This window comes from Procambarus clarkii, chromosome 50 (assembly GCF_040958095.1).
Source record: "Procambarus clarkii isolate CNS0578487 chromosome 50, FALCON_Pclarkii_2.0, whole genome shotgun sequence".
NCBI lineage: Eukaryota > Metazoa > Arthropoda > Malacostraca > Decapoda > Cambaridae > Procambarus > Procambarus clarkii.
The window spans coordinates 5,933,716-5,955,862 of NC_091199.1; the positions used below are offsets into that span (position 1 = coordinate 5,933,716).

The window sequence follows — 22,147 nt, forward strand, 5'->3', positions numbered from 1 at the left end:
GAAGTCCTGGGCTTTTGAAAATCCAGTAGGATATGTGTCTTCTAAAAGAATAGCTAAAATATAGAACTTAAGCTTTATGTGCAACTTGTCCTCATACAAATTACATCACTTTTTGCTCAAATTTATTTATTTATATATATCGCACTTATTTATATATTTATATGCGCACTGAGGCTAAAAATCGACGTAATTCAAAATTAAGTCAGCTCAGGAAAATGACGTACTGTCCCGTTTTCTGTTTTGGGTCTTCTGGCTTAGTCTTAGTTTAGGAGAGATAACTTTCAATTAACGGTTTTCATGAGGTTTTTGAAACCTTAGGAGAACTTCCTGCCCTCCTAACCTACTAGAGGACTCTTAACTTGCTGTTTTGGAGAACAAAAATCAAAATTTATTTTGTTATTTTTTATTTTCAAATTAAGGTACAGTACTGCCTTTTTTGATCATAGTGCATGAGCCAAAAGTGGGGAAATTTTTAAGAGGACAGGTTGACCCGATGTGTTCGCTTACCCTATACCCACTTATTCAATTTTTAATTTAAAAATGCATTGGGAGTGCTTCAGAGCCATAGCTTATTTAGACTGCCATCACAAATTCTCTTGAAATTAATTAAGCATGTTGTTGTTTGGCACATGTCAAACCTGGGGATTATAATAGTAATGTTATTCTTGGATATGGATATCTATCTTTTGTTTGGGGGGGGGGGGGGAAGGCATGGTTTACCTTAGTCTTATGAGTTATTTGATTATTTGAAATTTTGATTTAGGGAAAATTGTACCTAGTTAAAGGCATGATTTGGGATTGTTTCATATACATAATTATACTGTAATGCACTTGTGACAATTTTTGTTTTTTTATAAATAAATAAATATATAAATAATAAATAAATGTTTATTTAGGTAAGGTACATACATACAAGAGATTTTTACAAAGATTGGTGGACTTATAGATAGAGCTAGTACATACAATGCCTAAAGCCACTATTACGCAAAGCGTTTCGGGCATGAAAAACTTAAATGACTTAAATTTTTAGTACAATTTTACCAATTTCGTTTCACAAGAATTCGAAATAAGCTGCTTTCATTGGATCAATTTAGATAGAATTGTCCCTTAAAAAACATACATTGAGACACCTTATTAAAATGGTACTATACAAATAAATTCAGCATAGTATGGTATATGGTAATATTAAAATGTGTTATAAAGAAAATTTTGCATGTTTATGGTCAGTTTGTCAATACAAAATGATATTGTGTGGAAGAAATATAGTTTTTACATCTACGAATGATTTTATTCCTTCTGTGCAGGTTAAATAAAGAATTTTTTTTTTTGGGGGGGGGTTCACAGTAGTTGTAGGTACAGTGACAAACTGTGTAATCATAGTGAAACTTACTGCAATTTGTTGGATGCAAAGTCTCCTTTCTTCTGGTAGTACAGTCTGGTTCATTCTCGAATCAGTTGAGAATTCTGGGTTCGAATCCCGGGCAGGACAGAAATGATTGGGTGGTTTCGTATCACCTAATGCCTTTGTTCACCTAGCAGTAAGTAGGTACCCAGGAGTTAGCCAGCTTGTGGGGTTGCATCCTGGGGAGGGGCAGGGGTGTCAGTAATTTGATTTTATTATTGTGTGTATGGTACTTAAATATCAATGATACGTTGATACGTTTTGTATGTTCTTATTCTTAATAATATACTTAGGTATATTAAGACTATCACATCGCATATATAACGGGAAGATACTAGGATACAACACACACCTCCGTGTGTGCAGTCTCCGTGGTGTAGTGGTAAGACACTCGCCTGGCGTTCCGCGAGCGCTATGTCATGGGTTCGTATCCTGGCCGGGGAGGATTTACTTGGCGCAATTCCTTAACTGTAGCCTCTGTTTAACGCAACAGTAAAATGTGTACTTGGATGAAAAAACGATTCTTCGCGGCAGGGATCGTATTCCAGGGACCATAGGATTAAGGACTTGCCCGAAACGCTACGCGTACTAGTGGCTGTACAAGAATGTATATGTATGTAACACCTCTGTGAGGATGATTGTTTGGTATTCAAAAACTAATACTTGATATATACAGTAGTGATACCGTCTTAGTGCATTCGCCTTATAATTACCTTCCCTAAACTACTTGATATATACAGTATAGTGCTACAGTCTTAGTGCATTCTCCTCATAATTACCTTCCCTAAACTACTTGATATACGGTATAGTGATACTGTCTTAGTGCACTCTCCTCATAATTACCTTCCCTAAACTACTTGATATACAGTGTAGTGATACTGTCTTAGTGCACTCTCCTCATAATTACCTTCCCTAAACTACTTGATATACAGTATAGTGATACTGTCTTAGTGCACTCTCCTCATAATTACCTTCCCTCAACTACTTGCTGCGTCTTGCAGGGTTTTGTACTGGATGTATTTTTTTCTTATTGTTTGGTGTTGCAGACTCGTATATGGATAATATTTTGTGCCTTTAGATCTTTGCTTTTTGATGTTGAACAATATGCCACGATTCCAATGTTTTAATATTCGTGTTGGTTTTAATGAATTTATTTTATATAGTAAAGGAGATAGTGGACTAGATGGTGCATGTTATACATTCAATGTAATATATGAACTGGATGTTCCTGTAGATGTTAAAATGTGAGCTAATACAGAGGTAGGGAAAGCTACCTGTAGAAGCTTCTTGTGTCATAAGGTCAAACATATACTATACAGTAATTATGAATTGTACATTCAATTATATGGATTACATTTAAGTGTTGAGCTTAAATTTGATGATTAAACTCGCATTTAATTGTGTAATAAATTAAGGATCATAAAGGCACAAAAACTAAATACTGTACTGTATACTGTACCTTTATCCACCATGTGTTACTCTGTATGCTTGTTTCTTCATTAATTCACTCCTTATGCATTCAGACATAATAACTTTCTGTGAATGTTAATCTCCCATGTGACTTCCTTACATTTATTTAAACCCTTTTCCTTAGCTCAGTAACCCTGTCATTGCATATGCTAATATTTGCATGTCACTTGTGTGTAGTCGTGGGTCGAACAGAGACTACTACTCGGGAAGAGGAGGAGGTGGTGGTGGTAGTGGTGGAGGGGGTCAGCAACCAAGCCCTGGCTACAAGGATGTGACAGACCAGGTCACTGATGAGTTGGGAACTCTTAGGTCAGTACTACAGTAGCTTCTCTTGCCAAGGCAGTTGTTGTTACTTAATACTTATGTAAAGAATATTGCCAAAGTGCTTACAAAATTAAGGAGAGGGAATAAAGGTTTTACACACACACACACACACACACACTTCACCTGATCTTTCAGGCATCCCTGTGTACAGGAATCGTAGCAGACGTGTGGAAACAGGCTAACATAGTTCCAATCTACAAAAATGGCAGCAGGGAAGACCCCCTCAATTATAGACCTGTATCATTGACAAGCGTAATAGTGAAAGTATTGGAAAAACTAATCAAAACTAAATGGGTAGAACACCTGGAGAGAAATGATATAATATCAGACAGACAGTATTGTTTTCGATCTGGAAGATCCTGTGTATCGAATTTACTCAGTTTCTATGATCGAGCCACAGAGATATTACAGGAAAGAGATGGTTGGGTTGACTGCATCTATCTGGACCTAAAAAAGGCTTTCGACAGAGTTCCACATAAGAGGTTGTTCTGGAAACTGGAAAATATTGGAGGGGTGACAGGTAAGCTTCTAACATGGATGATAAATTTTCTGACTGATAGAAAAATGAGGGCAGTAATCAGAGGCAATGTATCGGAATGGAGAAATGTCACAAGTGGAGTACCACAGGGTTCAGTTCTTGCACCAGTGATGTTTATTGTCTACATAAATGATCTACCAGTTGGTATACAGAATTATATGAACATGTTTGCTGATGATGCTAAGATAATAGGAAGGATAAGAAATTTTGATGATTGTCATGCCCTTCAAGAAGACCTGAACAAAATAAGTATATGGAGCACCACTTGGCAAATGGAATTTAATGTTAATAAATGTCATGTTATGGAATGTGGAATAGGAGAACATAGACCCCACACAACCTATATATTATGTGAGAAATCTTTAAAGAATTCTGATAAAGAAAGAGATCTAGGAGTGGTTCTAGATAGAAAACTATCACCTGAGGACCACATAAAGAATATTGTGCAAGGAGCCTATGCTATGCTTTCTAACTTCAGAATTGCATTTAAATACATGGATGGTGATATACTAAAGAAATTGTTCATGACTTTTGTTAGGCCAAAGCTAGAATATGCAGCTGTTGTGTGGTGCCCATATCTTAAGAAGCACATCAACAAACTTGAAAAAGTGCAAAGACATGCTACTAAGTGGCTCCCAGAACTGAAGGGCAAGAGCTACGAGGAGAGGTTAGAAGCATTAAATATGCCAAAACTAGAAGACAGAAGAAAAAGAGGTGATATGATCACTACGTACAAAATAGTAACAGGAATTGATAAAATCGACAGGGAAGACTTCCTGAGACCTGGAACTTCAAGAACAAGAGGTCATAGATTTAAACTAGCTAAACAAAGATGCCAAAGAAATATAAGAAAATTCACTTTTGCAAACAGAGTGGTAGATGGTTGGAACAAGTTAAGTGAGGTGGTGGTGAAGGCAAAGACCGTCAGTAGTTTCAAAGCGTTATATAGAAAAGGGTGCTGGGAAGACGGGACACCACGAGCGTAGCTCTCATCCTGTAACTACACTTAGGTAATAACACACACAGGCTCTGTTTCATAAACACATTTCATCAGTCGGCATTAAATTTATCAAGATTGTGTCAGTCGGCATTAAATTTATCAAGATTGTGTCATACAAACACTCTGTACTGGTCTGTATTACTAATAACTGTTACGTAATGTATACTGTACAGTACTTTAGTTCACAACATGACTTATGTTATTACGATAATTAAATACTGTATATAATTGTCAATTAATTTTATTTTTACATCTGAATTATTTATAGTGCAATAAAATTTCAAATTTCTTACATAAAAAAAAACATGATTCTCAATCAGCACAGTACAATTCGTATTGATTATGGGAGATGATTTTTTTCTGCAATGCTGCGTTGCACAAGCATGATTTAAATTGTGATGCTATATTTTAAAATTCTTAAACATTTTCTTCCTCAGACCCAACAACCCTCAGCAAGGCTTTTACGATGGGTAAGTGATAATCCTGTTAATTGGGAATTACATAGTACAGTACATGAATATACATTGGCAGTAGCTGGGGAAAGATAATACAGTACAGGTGTTCAGTATACATAAGCTGCAGCTGGGGCAAGGATATTACAGAAGAGGTATATACATTAGCACATGTATGTACATGTATATTTCGTGCAATGAGAAAGATAATACAGTGCAGGTATATATAATACAGTGCAGCAGTAATAAGTGCTGTAGCAATAAATAAATAAATAAGGAAAGTAAATAAATAAGGGTTGTATGATCTGTTGTACCTACAGTGGTAGATTTAATATTCATAAAAACTTGAGTTTAACAAGTACAGAAAGTTATCAGATAAATTAAATTTCTCACTGTTTTTCTTCTTGTTGCACTCAGGGGCCAAGGAGGGACGTATGGCGGAGGGCCGCAGTACGGAGGTCAGCACGGCGGTGGCGGCAGTGGCCAGCAGCAGTACTATAGTGGAGGCCAACACGGAGGAGGAGGAGGAGGAGGAGGAAGCGGCGCAGACCTGGTTTCAGGTTTAATTGGTGGCTTTCTTGGCGGGTGAGTTTTGCTGTTCATTTGTGGTTCTGCCTTTACATTTGTTCCAATTTACAGATTATGGAGCATATTATGTGTGTTTTTTAATATACTGTTTCTAATAAGGATTTTGAAATAAATTAGTACAGGGTATTTGGTATATTTTTCAATGTGAGGAGTGGCAGTGTATTAGTGTAAATCTTCACCTGAATTATTCTAGATCCATAGTGGCACTAATTTGTAAGATATATTCAAAAGAGCAAGTAAAAGTTATATATTTTCATGCAGTAAACATATTGAATTGTGTGTGTGTATATAATTCACAAATACATTAATATAAAAGTAACTTTATTGATCCTTATTAATTTAAATAAAACATAGATACACCATATATGTGATTATCTTGTAAAGATCATTTACTATATAAATATATAGCAAAATATTTTTTATATAATTTATGCTTCGTCTTTAAAGACCATGAAATTTGAAGGCCAAAAACATTCAGAAATCTACACGATGCGTATGTGTGTGTGGGACTATTAGGCATCATTCAGTAGACGAGGAACTTAAGCCGCAGGCTTCCTTTCCTTTAACAGTGCTCATGTTGGGGGCTAGATAAAATATGTACAATATTGTATATGATGTATTTATTTGTATATTACATATATATACTGTAGTGTATACTGTATGCATAATATACTGGTATATATATTTTTTAAACATATTGTTAAATCAAATTAGTTTATTAAATTCTTTTTGGCATCCAGTGGTGATAAAAACCAACCACAAGGTGGCCCTGGTCCATATGGCCCCCCTCCAGGTCAATATGGTGGAGGTTATGGCCCTCCACAGGGTGGATATGGGCCACCACCGGGCCAGTATGGACCAGGACAGGGAGGGTATGGGCCACCACCGGGCCAGTACGGACCAGGACAGGGAGGGTATGGGCCACCACCAGGCCAGTACGGACCAGGACAGGGCGGGTATGGGCCACCACCGGGCCAGTACGGACCAGGACAGGGAGGGTATGGGCCACCACCGGGCCAGCAGCAGGGTGGCGGTGGAGACATGGCAGGCATGGCTGCCAACCTCATCGGTGGGATGTTTGGGTGAGCGCAGCTGCTACCGCATTCTGCTTGCTGCTTTAATATCTTACTAACATTGTCTTGCAAACATTGCCCCCTTAACATTAATATAATGTACTAGATTTATTTATTTCATTATGCGAAGACACCTCTTATTTCCAAAATGATCTTTTCTGTAGGGAGCCCCTTGGGCTCCTTGGAGCTATCGGACTGATATATGCTATATTAGTCAAGTAGCTCCAAGGAGTCTCTGGGGCTCTCCTAGAAAATGGTGTTTGACATTCAATGTTGGTTTTTTCTTCATGGAGTGAAGAAGAAAAAAACTGTAAATACTTGATCTCCTCCACATTTTTCGAGCTGCTTGTAATTATTTTCCCAATGTCTACTTTACTTGTGACCTTTTTTCTGCTTCTTTCATTCTTCTGTTTGCATATTTTGATAAGACAACCCCTCATTATTCTTTCTCTTTTGCTACTAAATTCTGGCAAGTATTGACCACTTTATTTGCAAGTAACCAGAAAATCTTGCAACATTTTTCAGCAAATAATTGTGAATACTGGTGCAGAATATTAGCTCTTGGGGCAACCTGTTTTCTCAACCAATATGTCTTATTTTATACATTATGATTCACAACATACAAGTTATAAAGGGTTAGGTGGGTGGGTGGGTTGAATTCGTGCATTTCTGGTTAGGTTAACCCTTTATGGCAAGTCAAGAGAATGGATTACTTGGAGAGAGTACAATTAATACTCATTAATAATTTTATTATTAAGGTGATTATTAAAATCATTAATAATTTTATTATTATTAATTCCCACCTGGGGGACTGAGCTTTTCATGGTGAATGATCGAGATTTGACTTTGTTGACCATTACATGCGTAACATTGCATTACACTAATTAGCATATCTGCTTAGTCATTCTTCCAACTGCTTCTCATTCACCTAGCCTTATCTAGCTGACTTCTAGCTTTCCTGCTTATTCCTTGTTAACCTTAAACTATCAAGATTAAATTTTCTTCCATAGTATTCAGGTATTTAAATTAGTTTGTAACTCTCACTTCGCTCTCATTGCACTCTCTCTGCTCTCACACTACATTATTTATATCCTTAAATCAAAGGTGCTAAAGCTAGCTTGTGTGAATGATTAAATATGCCAGTTTTTTCACTTCACAAGGGAAATGCAGACCTGAAGGTGCACTACCAGTGCCTTGCATTTCATTACTAAAATTCAATGAAAATGTAGGGTTCTTGAGTGAAGCATGTTTTTGTGTGTTTTAAATTTAATTTTTTTGTGGGCGTTTCATGTGGAGTATTATTGAGGTGTTTTCACTTGGTGGTATTGTATGCTATTGTGGCAGTGTTAGAATTAAAACTAGGAGAAGCTCCATAACACGAATCCTGTACTTAACACATACTGTACAGTATTAACAGTTGAAAATGCTCCACTAAATGTTCCAGATTGACCTCCCAAGCAGCTTCAGTCTGAAACTAGCATAGGAAGGTGCTCTGGCATATCAGACTGTGCTTCTTGCACCAAATTAAAAGTGTCTGAAGTGAAAGACAGTATGGTTTTTGATCTGGAAGATCCTGTGTATCGAATTTATTCAGTTTCTACGACCAAGCCACAGAGATTTTACAGGAAAGAGATGATTGGGTTGACTGCATCTTTCTTGACCTAAAAATAGGCTTTCGACAGAGTTCCACATAAGAGGTTGTTCTGGGAACTGGAAAATATTGGAGAGGTGACAGGTAAGCTTCTATCATGGATGAAAAATTTTCCGACTGATAGAAAAATGAGGGCAGTAATCAGAGGCAATGTATCGGACTGGAGAAATGTCACAAGTGGTGTACCACAGGGTTAAGTTCTTGCACCAGTGATGTTCATTGTCTACATAAATGATCTACCAAATGGAGTACAGAATTATATGAACATATTTGCTGATGATGCTAGGATAATAGGAAGGATAAGAAACTTAGATGATTGTCATGCTCTGCAAGAAGACCTGGACAAAATAAGTAGATGGAGCACCACTTGGCAAATGGAATTTAATGTGAATAAATGCCATGTTATGGAATGTGGAATAGGAGAACAAAGACCCCCACACAACCTATAAATTATGTGAGAAATCTCTAAAAAATTCTGATAGAAAAAGAGATCTAGGGGTGGTTCTAGAGAGGAAACTATCACCTGAGGCCCACATAAAGAACATTGTGCGAGGAGCCTATACTACGCTTTCTAACTTTAGAATTGCTTTTAAATACATGGATGGCAAAATACTAAAGAAATTGTTCACAGCTTTTGAACAATTTTTTTATTTTGAACTTTATTTTAGCCAAAGCTAAAATATGCAGCGGTTGTGTGGTGCCCATATCTTAAGCAGCACATCAACAAACTGGAAAAGGCGTAAAGACATGCTACTAAGTGGATCCCGGAACTGAAGGGCAAGAGCTAGGAGGAGAGATCAGAGAAAAAAAATATGCCAAAACTAGAAGACAGAAGAAAAAGAGGTGATATGATCACTAAGTACAAAATAGTAACAGGAATCGATAAAATTGATAGGGAAGAATTCCTGTGACCTGGAACGTCAAGAACAAGAGGTCATAGATTTAAACTAACTAAACAAAGATGCCGAAGAAATATAAGAAAATTCACTTTCGCAAACAGAGTGGTAGACGGTTGGAACAAGTTAGGTGAGGTGGTGGTGGAGGCCAAAACCGTCAGTAGTTTCAAAGCATTATGACAGAGTGCTGGGAAGATGGGACACCACGAGCGTAGCTCTCATCCTGTAACTACACTTAGGTAATTACTTTTTTAAATATCGTGTTGATCACAATATATGGTAACCTAGGAAACAAAAATGATTAAGTAAACACTGGGAACATTATAATAATAATTAACATAATAATTGTGTTGGGGGACAGGCAGCCAAAGTGTATTCATACACATTAGGCTTATATTGAGCCCCCCCCCCAATAGTTCAATTACTTACCATGCCCAGAATGCAACCCTACAAGAAGCTGATAAACTTAATAATAATAATAATAATAATAATAATAATAATAATTTTTATTTAGGTAAGGTACATACATAAAGAGATTTTACAAAGTTTGTTGGGTTAATAGATAGAGCTAGTACATACAGTGCCTAAAGCCACTATTACGCAAAGCGTTTCGGGCAGGAAAAACATTAATGACTAAAGCTTAAAACTAATGGGTAAAAAGAATAAAATGTGTTGAGAACAAATAAAAATAGAGGTAAAAGAGGGGGGAACATGGTTGAAAAAGCAGCACAAATACAATTACAAATTATTACATTCAAACAGCGTTGTTTTGAAAAAAAAACAAAAAACATACATGGGTTGACAACAGAGGGGTAAGGTAGGTTACAGGGAATTTATTAGGTAGTGCTTCGTTTTTATCTTAAACTGGTTGAGAGAGGTACTGTCTTTAACATGGTTGGGAAGATCATTCCACATTCTGGGTCCCTTGATTTGAAGAGCATTTCTAGTATTTTTCTTTTTCATCTATGTTTTCATTTCTTGTTTTCATTCTACTCATTATGCTCAATTAGTATTAAGCTTGTCATTTAAGTTTATCATGCCCGAAACGCTTTGCGTAATAGTGGCTTTAGGCATTGTATGTACTAGCTCTACCTATAAGTCAAACAATCCTTGTAAATATTTATTGTATGTATGTACCTTACCTAAATAAAATTGTATTGTATTGTATTGTATGATTAAGTCGTACTCTAGGAATATCAAAACTGTATTTATTTCTGGTGTGGTGCTCATGGGTTCTGTTACAACCTTCAATGAATCTTTTGAGGTCAGAATTGGCATTACAGTTCAGTGTTTTATATATGTATAATACACATGAGAGAATGTGCAATGACTTAATATCTAACATATTCAGAGATTTGAGTAGGGGTACCGAGTGATGTCTGGGGCTAGAGTTGGATATTGTCCTAATAGCAGCTTTGTGTTGAGTAATTAGAGGGCGTAAATGATTTTGGGTAGTAGAACCCCAAGCACAAATGCCATAGTTGAGATATGGATAGATGAGGGAGTAATAGAGAGTCACCAGGGCAGGGCGGGGTACATAATATCTGATCTTGGAAAGAATGCCAACAGTTTTTGAAACTTTTTTTGATATATTTAGAATGTGTCCCTGGAAATTCAGCTTGTGGTCGATGAGAACGCCAAGGAATTTGCCATCTAATTTGTTACAAATTTGGGTATTGTTTATTTTGAGATTTATATGATTAGAGGATTTATTGCCAAACAGAATATAAAACGTTTTGTCAATGTTAAGGGTGAGTTTGTTGGCAGTTAGCCAAAGATGGACTTTCTCTAGCTCAGTATTTACTGTGGCATTTAGAGCAAGGGGGTCAGGACTGGAGTAAATGAAGGTTGTGTCGTCAGCAAATAGAATTGGTTTGAGGTGTTGGGAGGCATTTGGAAGGTCATTAATGTAGATGAGAAAGAGGAGAGGGCCAAGTATGCTGCCCTGAGGAACACCAATGTTGATGGGTAGGGTGGGAGAAATTGTATTATTCACAGAAACATACTGGAGCCTGTCAGTAAGATAAGATTTGAGGTATTGCAGGGAGTGTCCTCTGACTCCATAATGATGTAATTTAAGAAGGTTCTGGTAGTTGACAGTGTCAAAAGCCTTACGCAGGTCCACAAATAACCCAACAGGGAACTCCTTTTTATCAAGAGCTGCGTGAATCAAGTTAATCATACAAATAAGTGCATCGTTAGTGCTTTTTTTGGGTCTGAAGCCATATTGACAAGAGCTAAGTATATTGTGTTTGGCTAGAAAAGAGTAAAGCTGCTTGTAGATTAGTTTTTCGAATATTTTTGACAAGTTAGGCAGGATTGATATAGGTCTGTAGTTGTTAACATCTGTGTGATCACCACATTTGTGGACAGGGGTTACTCTTGCTTTTTTTAGAATGTCTGGAAAGGTTTGGAGTTCAAGTGACTTGTTGAAGAGCAATGCAATAGCAGGGGCTAAAGATCTGGAGGCTTTTTTGTAAATTAAAGTTGGTATCTCCTCGAGGGCACTAGACTTGGTTTTAAGGGAAAGGATTATCTCATTGACACTTTTGAGTACCTACTTACTGCTAGGCGAACAGGTGCATTAGGTGATAGGAAATGCGTCAAACCATTTCTATCCCACTCAGGATTTGAATCCAGAATTCTCTATTATGCATCGAGAACCAACCCAACTGTACTACCAGGACCCTTGGTAAAGGGTCCCACTAGTAGAGTACAGTAATTATAATATACTAATAATAGTAGAGTAAAGATATTCCGAACAGACTCCTAAGGAAGCTTCACAATGACCTCAAGTGGCACGGGTTGGGGGATGTGAGGTCATGTAGACCTATATAAAATGTAAAGGTTAATTTTGTTAAATATGCTGTTGGGAAATTTTTATTTTATAAGTATTTCTCATTATATTCCTTGTTTTATTATACTTGGCCTGAAAAACAAATCTAAAAGTTTATTACATAAACAATTAAACAATTTTAAATAACCAAGATCTGTATATATATTGATTTATACTAAAATATTACATACAATGTAATGTGTAGCCAGGTGAGACAATGAAATACTACAGTTATATTTAAATAAATTATTTTACAAGAAGAATTTTGATTATTTTTTTATATTAGCCTTTCTGTGAATTATTATAATTTATACGTTTATTATTTTAATATTACAAGGAATTGTCTTCATTTATATAAACTGTAGTAATGTTTTAAATACTTTAAATATAAATATAAGGCATCTGAAGATATTTGTGTGAGGCTTTCATCTTCGTAATATTGTATCTATATTTCTATGAACTTGAATCCCCTTGGCTTGATTGCTTTAAAATAACTATTAAATTAGACCTAAAAGTGTGACATGTAAAGGTGACGTGTCCACTAACAAGAACTAAGCCTGAGCTGCAAAGCACAGTAGTAACATGTTTGAAAGTTCCTATGGCATATTAAACCTATCTTACAGTACCACTGTACCTTGCTTTACTGATGTTGACAGTTATATGTCTATTATATTTTAACACTTAGTTTTTAATCTAGTGCTGGCATTCTTTGTGTGTGTGTGTGTGTTTCTATGAATAGCACTGTTAGTAAAGGCTGTGTTTTTTTGGTGTTGGCTAGTGGGTAGTTATCTCACGGTGTTTACACTGTTTAGACTGTTTACACTCTGTTTACATTCTGTTTACACACTGAATATGTGTCTTGTTTTCCACCTTGAGTTTCCCCGGTGCCATGAACATTGGGAAGGGGTAAAGATAATTGCATAATTTATAAGGTATGTCATATTTTAGTGGTTATTTTTAAATGTTCTCTTGTAAGTTGAGTATCTGGTAATAGATTTTCTTTAAAGATTTAAACAAGTAAAATTTTTTATAGATTTTCAACTATTTTTTTCAAGACAAGCTGACTGTTAGGATCTTTGTACAGTAGGCTTATAGTATTTACACAGGGACACAGTTCTTGAGAGTTTGTGTAGACTTGCAGTAGTACATGTAGATACAGTACCCGAGACCCAGTGCAGGCTTGTAGAGTAAACTTGCACTGCTACATGGAGATACATTCTTTGTTGGTAATTAGACAACAGAAATTGAGATATTTGGTAATTTTCAAAGGGCTGTATTTAAACTTTTCTGGAAGGGTTCCATGGTAGCTCAAATTCATTTCATGTCTGGCCCTTGTGAGACATAAAAGCCTACAAGAGATCAGATGCCAAAATCTGGTCCCCCTCTATAGAGGCGCAAGAAGCAGGGGATTGTTAATTACCCCTAACTAAGTAAACCCCACCAGAAAGGGGGGGGGGGGAAGTTAAGAGTCAAAACAGACAACTACAGCAAAAGTAAGCAAAAAAAAATGTTTTTTTCACAGTACATTTGAACTTTTGGACTTGCTTTGAACTCCCAGTCAGTGTGTCTGCATGCCTGCATGGTTCTGTTTCTGTCCCAGCTTGCTAGGTTTGGATTTCTGGTGAATTGTCAAAAGTACTATTTGATTCCATCACAGGTTTGAACTTGGTTAGGCCTGGTTTGGAATTATCAGTTGGCTTTCTTCTCCCTTCTGCCTGCTTTCATGCTTTATTTGGGTGCTTGTTTCAGCTGGTGGTGGAAAGTCCCTGGGTCACCCATTGGTTGATGGAGTGGCTGTGTGAGAGTCTGAAATTTGCCTGCATGGTTTATCCTCTGGGTGAGGTTTGGCTCCAGGTGTTGAATCGTCTTTGTTGGTTTCGCCCATTTTGCTTTCATTGGCAGGTGGTTCATTGTCTGAATTGCATGGAATTGCTTTGGTGTCTACCCTTGGGGGTGCTGGATGCTACAGATACCTAATCTTTTGGTTTCTTGGGGTTTTGGCTTACCATGTGGTTTACTTTCAAGGTATGTCCAATGTTCTGGAAGGCAATCTCTAGTTTTTTGCCTCATCACCATTAAATGGCCTGTTGATGATATGTCTTTCCTTTGACTTTGAGACATTCGTCTGCCCTGAAGTGGCTCTCTTCACATTGATGTAGAACCAGCTACTTCCAGTTATGTGGATGCCTTTTGGCCAAACTGGGGGTTGGGATTTTTTTTATCTCTTCCGTCTGGTGTAACTAAAGTAAGAATTGATTCGTGAATGTGGGAACTTTGCTGTCATGTTTTCTATGGTCTGTTTACCTTTCTGTAACCTGTTTATTTGTTTTTCTCTTCCTTTTGTGGTGGTTTTTTTCTTTGCTGGGGTGATTTAGGATCCCTTACTCCTTGCATCAGTATAGAGGAAAGCCAGGTGTTTGAAATCTGGTTTCCGGTAGGCTTTTAAAAGTCTAGCAAGGGCCTGGCATAGATTGAATTGAGTGGATAATGTCAGGCAGTAAGCACCAAGGACTGACCTGAAACTGAGATATAATACATTCAATGTTTTTTTTTTTAACTGCAAAGTTAAATTTGAGTAATTTCAGTGTTATTATTTCTAAAACTTTTGAAATTGTTTAAATGTTTATTTACAGTATAACATTTTATCGCTAGGTGCTTTTATATTCATGCCTGGGGATATATAATAGATCCGGCTAGAATTATATTTCATGTGATTACCATCTGGTAAATGTACATATCAAGGAAAGTTCTAACATAACAGTACTAGCTATTTATCTTCCATATTAGTGTGTGAAATGTGCTAGACAGCATTTAATGAGGCACTGATGTTCATACAACCCAACAGTGGCGGCGGCGGCAGTGGTGGTGGTGGTTATGGGCAGGGTCAAGGTCAACAGAAGGGTGACGGCATGAGTGACCTCATTTCAGGAATGGCTGCCAACTACATTGGGGGAATGGTTAGGTGAGTTATAATCTTGGAAATTAATTCATTCCTTAGGTCTGTGTTTTGGTCTGATTAGGTTTGTTTTAACATAAAGTAGGGTGTTATAGCCACAGCTCGGGAAATAGTTTCTTCGCACGTTCTGTGTAGACTATTCGGACATGGGTGTACCACCAGTAATTTTGTGCATTTATGTCAATTTTTTTGTTTTCTTATTTTATTTTAGATTAAATAAAATACTGTAATGTAATCAATATATGTATATATCTCCAACCAACAAGAAAGAGCTGAAACATATACTGTATACGTATGTGCATGCTAATTTTTTTTTTTTTTTACAATACAGCACTTAATTACCAACCTACAGAGCCAAAATGACTGAAGTCCATTGCTGCAAGTATTTGCTGGACTGCTAGACCTGTGTATAATGAGTAAACTTTTAGAAAGACATTGAACCTATTATACTCTTCATTTTCTGCTTTATTTCCTGTTTTAATGAAAAGAATAATCAATCTATTTCTTTTATATTTCAGACATACTGGATAATCATTTACTTGAGTTACTTATATTTCAGAACATTTATTTTATATTCTGTAATTTATATGTTGTTTGCGTTTATTGGGAAGCGTGGAGAAACTTGTCACTACAGTAATCCTAATATAATGCGTCTCTTGGCTCCGACATCTACCTAAATATCCTTCTCTTTGTGAGAATTCTTTATCTTTGTGAGGGTTGTGTATCCTTGAGGGTTGTGTAACGTTTGTTTACGTATACGAGTTTGTCTGATAAGACTTGGAGTTTAGTGGATTTTTATATTTATTTAGTATGATCTTGGTTACAGCAGTCAGTTGGAGATGTAATGACGTGTCGTGATAGCTGAGACGAGGCCTGGAGCATAGAGCAGAGAGCTCTAGTGAGGCTGGGGGGAAAGAGAGCTCAAATGTGGGATGAGAGCTGGAAGCTTGAATATGGCCAGTATATGGCTGTTTGCTCTGTAGTGAGGCTGAAGCATCTTGTAAGAGTAGGAGCTGGACTCATCATGTTAAATTGTTGCTGGTGAATGTCGATGATATTGAAGATCCGAGGTGTATCTCTAGGGCATCTGTTCTGAACCAGCTAGGAAACAGGATTGGTTCAATAGAAATTGCGAGAGGGCTAGAGACCGAAAGACACAAAAATGGAATCAATACAGGAAGAGGCCGAACCCCCAAACATACCAGCGATACAAAGATGCGAGAAACAACTACACGGCAGTTAGGAGAGAGGCAGAAAGAAATTTTGAAAAAGGGATTGCGGACAAATGTAAAACAGAACCAGGTCTATTCTATAAATTCATAAACAACAAATTGCAGGTAAAGGATAATATTCAGAGGTTGAAAATGGGAAATAGATTCACGGAAGATGAAAAGGAAATGTGTGAAACACTAAACGAAAAGTTCCAAAGTGTGTTTGTACAAAATGAAATCTTTAGGGAACCAGATACAATAAGAATTCCAGAGAACAACATAGAACACATAGAGGTGTCTAGAGACGAAGTGGAAAATATGCTAAAGGAGCTCGGGAGGAACAAAGCAGCTGGCCCAGATGGCGTTTCACCATGGGTTCTGAGAGAATGTGCATCTGAGCTCAGCATTCCACTTCACCTGATCTTTCAGGCATCCCTGTGTACAGGAATCGTAGCAGACGGGTGGAAACAGGCTAACATAGTTCCAATCTACAAAAGTGGCAGCAGGGAAGACCCCCTCAATTATAGACCTGTATCATTGACAAGTGTAATAGTGAAAGTATTGGAAAAACTAATCAAAACTAAATGGGTAGAACACCTAGAGAGAAATGATATAATATCAGACAGACAGTATGGTTTTCGATCTGGAAGATCCTGTGTATCGAATTTACTCAGTTTCTATGATCGAGCCACAGAGATATTACAGGAAAGAGATGGTTGGGTTGACTGCATCTATCTGGACCTAAAAAAGGCTTTCGACAGAGTTCCACATAAGAGGTTGTTCTGGAAACTGGAAAATATTGGAGGGGTGACAGGTAAGCTTCTATCATGGATGAAAAATTTTCTGACTGATAGAAAAATGAGGGCAGTAATCAGAGGCAATGTATCGGAATGGAGAAATGTCACAAGTGGAGTACCACAGGGTTCAGTTCTTGCACCAGTGATGTTTATTGTGTACATAAATGATCTACCAGTTGGTATACAGAATTATATGAACATGTTTGCTGATGATGCTAAGATAATAGGAAGGATAAGAAATTTAGATGATTGTCATGCCCTTCAAGAAGACCTGGACAAAATAAGTATATGGAGCACCACTTGGCAAATGGAATTTAATGTTAATAAATGTCATGTTATGGAATGTGGAATAGGAGAACATAGACCCCACACAACCTATATATTATGTGAGAAATCTTTAAAGAATTCTGATAAAGAAAGAGATCTAGGAGTGGTTCTAGATAGAAAACTATCACCTGAGGACCACATTAAGAATATTGTGCAAGGAGCCTATGCAATGCTTTCTAACTTCAGAATTGCATTTAAATACATGGATGGCGATATACTAAAGAAATTGTTCATGACTTTTGTTAGGCCAAAGCTAGAATATGCAGCTGTTGTGTGGTGCCCATATCTTAAGAAGCACATCAACAAACTGGAAAAGGTGCAAAGACATGCTACTAAGTGGCTCCCAGAACTGAAGGGCAAGAGCTACGAGGAGAGGTTAGAAGCATTAAATATGCCAAAACTAGAAGACAGAAGAAAAAGAGGTGATATGATCACTACGTACAAAATAGTAACAGGAATTGATAAAATCGACAGGGAAGACTTCCTGAGACCTGGAACTTCAAGAACAAGAGGCCATAGATTTAAACTAGCTAAACACAGATGCCGAAGAAATATAAGAAAATTCACCTTCGCAAATAGAGTGGTAGACGGTTGGAACAAGTTAAGTGAGAAGGTGGTGGAGGCCAAGACCGTCAGTAGTTTCAAAGCGTTATATGACAAAGAGTGCTGGGAAGACGGGACACCACGAGCGTAGCTCTCATCCTGTAACTACACTTAGGTAATTACTACAGTGATGCCTCGATTAACGAGTTTAATCCGTTCTGGCACCGAGCTCGTCACGTGGAAAACTTGTTTTGCGAAACAACAACAAAACTGTCATTGGAGATGTCCGAGAACCAGCGGGAACGCTCGTTAATTGGGCAAAAGCTCGTCAGTCAAGACATATGTTCTGCGAGTGGCTTGCTCTTTACTCGAAGTGCTCATAACTGGAGCCGCTCGTCACTCGAGGTTCCACTGTATTTAAGTTTATCTAATGACTGACGACATTTTCGCTCTTGGAACTTGTATATTACATGCTTCACCTGACAGGCCAAGACGAACATCATCTATAACAGGTTACCTCTCAGCATCCTCGGTGATGCTGTACACTTGGAAAGAGATATCAATTGTAATAAGCACATACTGTATAGGATTAGTGTAAAATTTCTTGGAATGTGAAATTCCTAGAAATTTGGGATTAACAAGCATATATAATTGCTGGCACTGAAACTTCTGAGAATTTGGAACAAGTATATTACTTTTAATATAGTTGCTACAGTTCTTTATCCTTGTGATGGTTCTTTATCCTTGTGACAGCTCTTTATCCTTGTGACAGCTCTTTATCCTTGTGACAGCTCTTTATCCTTGTGACAGCTCTTTATCCTTGTGACAGCTCTTTATCCTTGTGACAGCTCTTTATCCTTGTGACAGCTCTTTATCCTTGTGACAGCTCTTTATCCTTGTGACAGCTCTTTATCCTTGTGACAGCTCTTTATCCTTGTGACAGCTCTTTATCCTTGTGACAGCTCTTTATCCTTGTGACAGCTCTTTATCCTTGTGACAGCTCTTTATCCTTGTGACGGCTCTTTATCCTTGTGATGGTTCTTTATCCTTGTGATGGTTCTTTATCCTTGTGATGGTTCTTTATCCTTGTGATGGTTCTTTATCCTTGTGACAGCTCTTTATCCTTGTGACAGCTCTTTATCCTTGTGACAGCTCTTTATCCTTGTGACAGCTCTTTATCCTTGTGACAGCTCTTTATCCTTGTGACAGTTCTGTATATTTCAGGATTCTGTGTCCTTAAGGATTCTGTATCATTGAGAGTTCTTTTTTCTTGTGTAGGTTTTTCATCCTTTTGTGGGGTTTTTATCCTTGTGAGGGTTCTGTATCCTTGTGAGGGTTCTGTATCCTTGTGAGGGTTCTGTATCCTTGTGAGGGCTCTGTATCCTTGTGAGGGTTCTGTATCCTTGTGAGGGTTCTGTATCCTTGTGAGGGTTCTGTATCCTTGTGAGGGTTCTGTATCCTTGTGAGGGTTCTGTATCCTTGTGAGGGTTCTGTATCCTTGTGAGGGTTCTGTATCCTTGTGGGGGTTCTGTATCCTTGTGAGGGTTCTGTATCCTTGTGAGGGTTCTGTATCCTTGTGAGGGTTCTGTATCCTTGTGAGGGTTCTGTATCCTTGTGAGGGTTCTGTATCCTTGTGAGGGTTCTGTATCCTTGTGAGGGTTCTGTATCCTTGTGAGGGTTCTGTATCCTTGTGAGGGTTCTGTATCGTTGTGAGGGTTCTGTATCCTTGTGAGGGTTCTGTATCCTTGTGAGGGTTCTGTATCGTTGTGAGGGTTCTGTATCCTTGAGGGTTCTGTATCCTTGTGAGGGTTCTGTATCCTTGTGAAGGGTTCTGTATCCTTGTGAGGGTTCTGTAACCTTGTGAGGGCTCTGTATCCTTGTGAGGGCTCTGTATCCTTGTGAGGGTTCTGTATCCTTCAGGGTTCTGTATCCTTGTGAGGGTTCTGTATCCTTGTGAGGGTTCTGTAACCTTGTGAGGGTTCTGTATCCTTGTGAGGGCTCTGTATCCTTCAGGGTTCTGTATCCTTGTGAGGGTTCTGTATCCTTCAGGGTTCTGTATCCTTGTGAGGGTTCTGTATCCTTGTGAGGGTTCTGTATCCTTGTGAGGGCTCTGTATCCTTCAGGGTTCTGTATCCTTGTGAGGGTTCTGTATCCTTGTGAGGGCTCTGTATCCTTCAGGGTTCTGTATCCTTGTGAGGGTTCTGTATCCTTGTGAGGGTTCTGTATCCTTGTGAGGGTTCTGTATCCTTGTGAGGGTTCTGTATCCTTGTGGGGGTTCTGTATCCTTGTGGGGGTTCTGTATCCTTGTGGGGGTTCTGTATCCTTGTGGGGGTTCTGTATCCTTGTGGGGGTTCTGTATCCTTGTGAGGGTTCTGTATCCTTGTGAGGGTTCTGTATCCTTGTGAGGGTTCTGTATCCTTGTGAGGGTTCTGTATCCTTGTGAGGGTTCTGTATCCTTGTGAGGGTTCTGTATCCTTGTGAGGGTTCTGTATCCTTGTGAGGGTTCTGTATCCTTGTGAGGGTTCTGTATCCTTGTGAGGGTTCTGTATCCTTGTGAGGGTTCTGTAACCTTGTGAGGGTTCTGTAACCTTGTGAGGGTTCTGTAACCTTGTGAGGGTTCTGTAACCTTGTGAGGGTTCTGTAACCTTGTGAGGGTTCTGTATCCTTCAGGGTTCTGTATCCTTCAGGGTTCTGTATCCTTGTGAGGGTTCTGTATCGTTGTGAGGGGTTCTGTATCGTTGTGAGGGGTTCTGTATCGTTGTGAGGGGTTCTGTATCGTTGTGAGGGGTTCTGTATCGTTGTGAGGGTTCTGTATCGTTGTGAGGGTTCTGTATCGTTGTGAGGGTTCTGTATCATTGTGAGGGTTCTGTATCGTTGTGAGGGTTCTGTATCGTTGTGAGGGTTCTGTATCGTTGTGAGGGTTCTGTATCATTGAGAGGGGTTCTGTATCATTGAGAGGGGTTCTGTATCCTTGTGAGGGTTCTGTATCCTTGTGAGGGTTCTGTATCCTTGTGAGGGTTCTGTATCATTGTGAGGGTTCTGTATCTTTGAAAGGGATCTATAACCGATTATGAAGGATCCTTATGTGTGTCTCTTGGAGAGTGAAATATAGTTTTCCTAAGAAATTTGCTGGAATAAATATCGACTCCTATTATATTGTATTCATGTGACCTTGCTATAAAAATGTGCAAATATGGGTTCTACCATTCATTCTAATAAAAAATAGCATAACAGTATGAAACGTCTAAGAAATTTAGATCTAATGAAGTTACTAATTCAACAAATGGTATCTATTATAACTCTGGCTTCTTGGTTGATATGGTAGGTGGTTACTTAGATCCGTCCTTTAGTCAGAAAATCAGTAGGAATCTTGAGCATGATTCAAACCTTGACACTGGGTGTTTCCAAGCATATGCCTTAGACCACTTAACCATGACATGCTTCAATGGAAGTCTCGGGGCCCCCCCCCTAGAAGATTTAGTTGAACACCAAGTTTCATTGGTTTGGAGCATGTCGTGGTTAAGTGGTCTAAGGCGTGTGCTTTTGAGTATCCAGTGTGCCGGTTCAAATCCTCCTCGTTGCTCTTACTAGTTTTCTCATTGATACATCACATTAATGGGATTTTTTTTTATGCTTGCTCTAGTTGGCTGTTAAGGGGTATTGGTTGAATCTTGAAGAGTTGGTGTGTGTATAGTGATTTATTTCGAGACCTCGCTTATTACTACATCATCCCCGTCTGGTGGTTGGAAGTTAAGTCTGCCTATGGGTAGACTTGACTTACTAATGAGAGATTCATGTCTTAAATTCTGACGTTAGTTTGGAGTTTGTGATGATTTAGAAAGTGGATAAATGAGTCAACTGTACCTTGACACATTCCTTCAATTTTCTTTCTCAGCTTGTAAGGAAAGCTATTATTTATAGGATGACAGAAATATTATTCTGAAATGGCAATTAATGCTCTGTTTCTGCCTTGGCATATTACCTTAATTTTTCTTCAAATGCATTTCATCATTTGTGTAGTATTAGTCAGTTGATAATAATTGTTAGAGATTTCCTGTTACATGTACATGTCAAATATTTTTG

General features: G+C 38.1%; 1 protein-coding gene across 5 annotated transcripts in view; it reads left to right on the forward strand.

Annotated features, from left to right (window-relative positions):
* LOC123749573 (calpain-A) overlaps window positions 1-22,147 on the forward strand; it is a 267,048-nt gene that overhangs the window by 58,160 nt on the left and 186,741 nt on the right. For all 5 annotated transcript variants that reach the window (XM_069303392.1, XM_069303393.1, XM_069303394.1 and 2 more), the window contains exons 3-7: window positions 3,050-3,181; window positions 5,172-5,204; window positions 5,604-5,771; window positions 6,515-6,856; window positions 15,076-15,192. In XM_069303392.1, coding sequence (XP_069159493.1) covers window positions 3,050-3,181; window positions 5,172-5,204; window positions 5,604-5,771; window positions 6,515-6,856; window positions 15,076-15,192 — 792 coding nt within the window. The remainder of the gene's footprint in view (window positions 1-3,049; window positions 3,182-5,171; window positions 5,205-5,603; window positions 5,772-6,514; window positions 6,857-15,075; window positions 15,193-22,147) is intronic.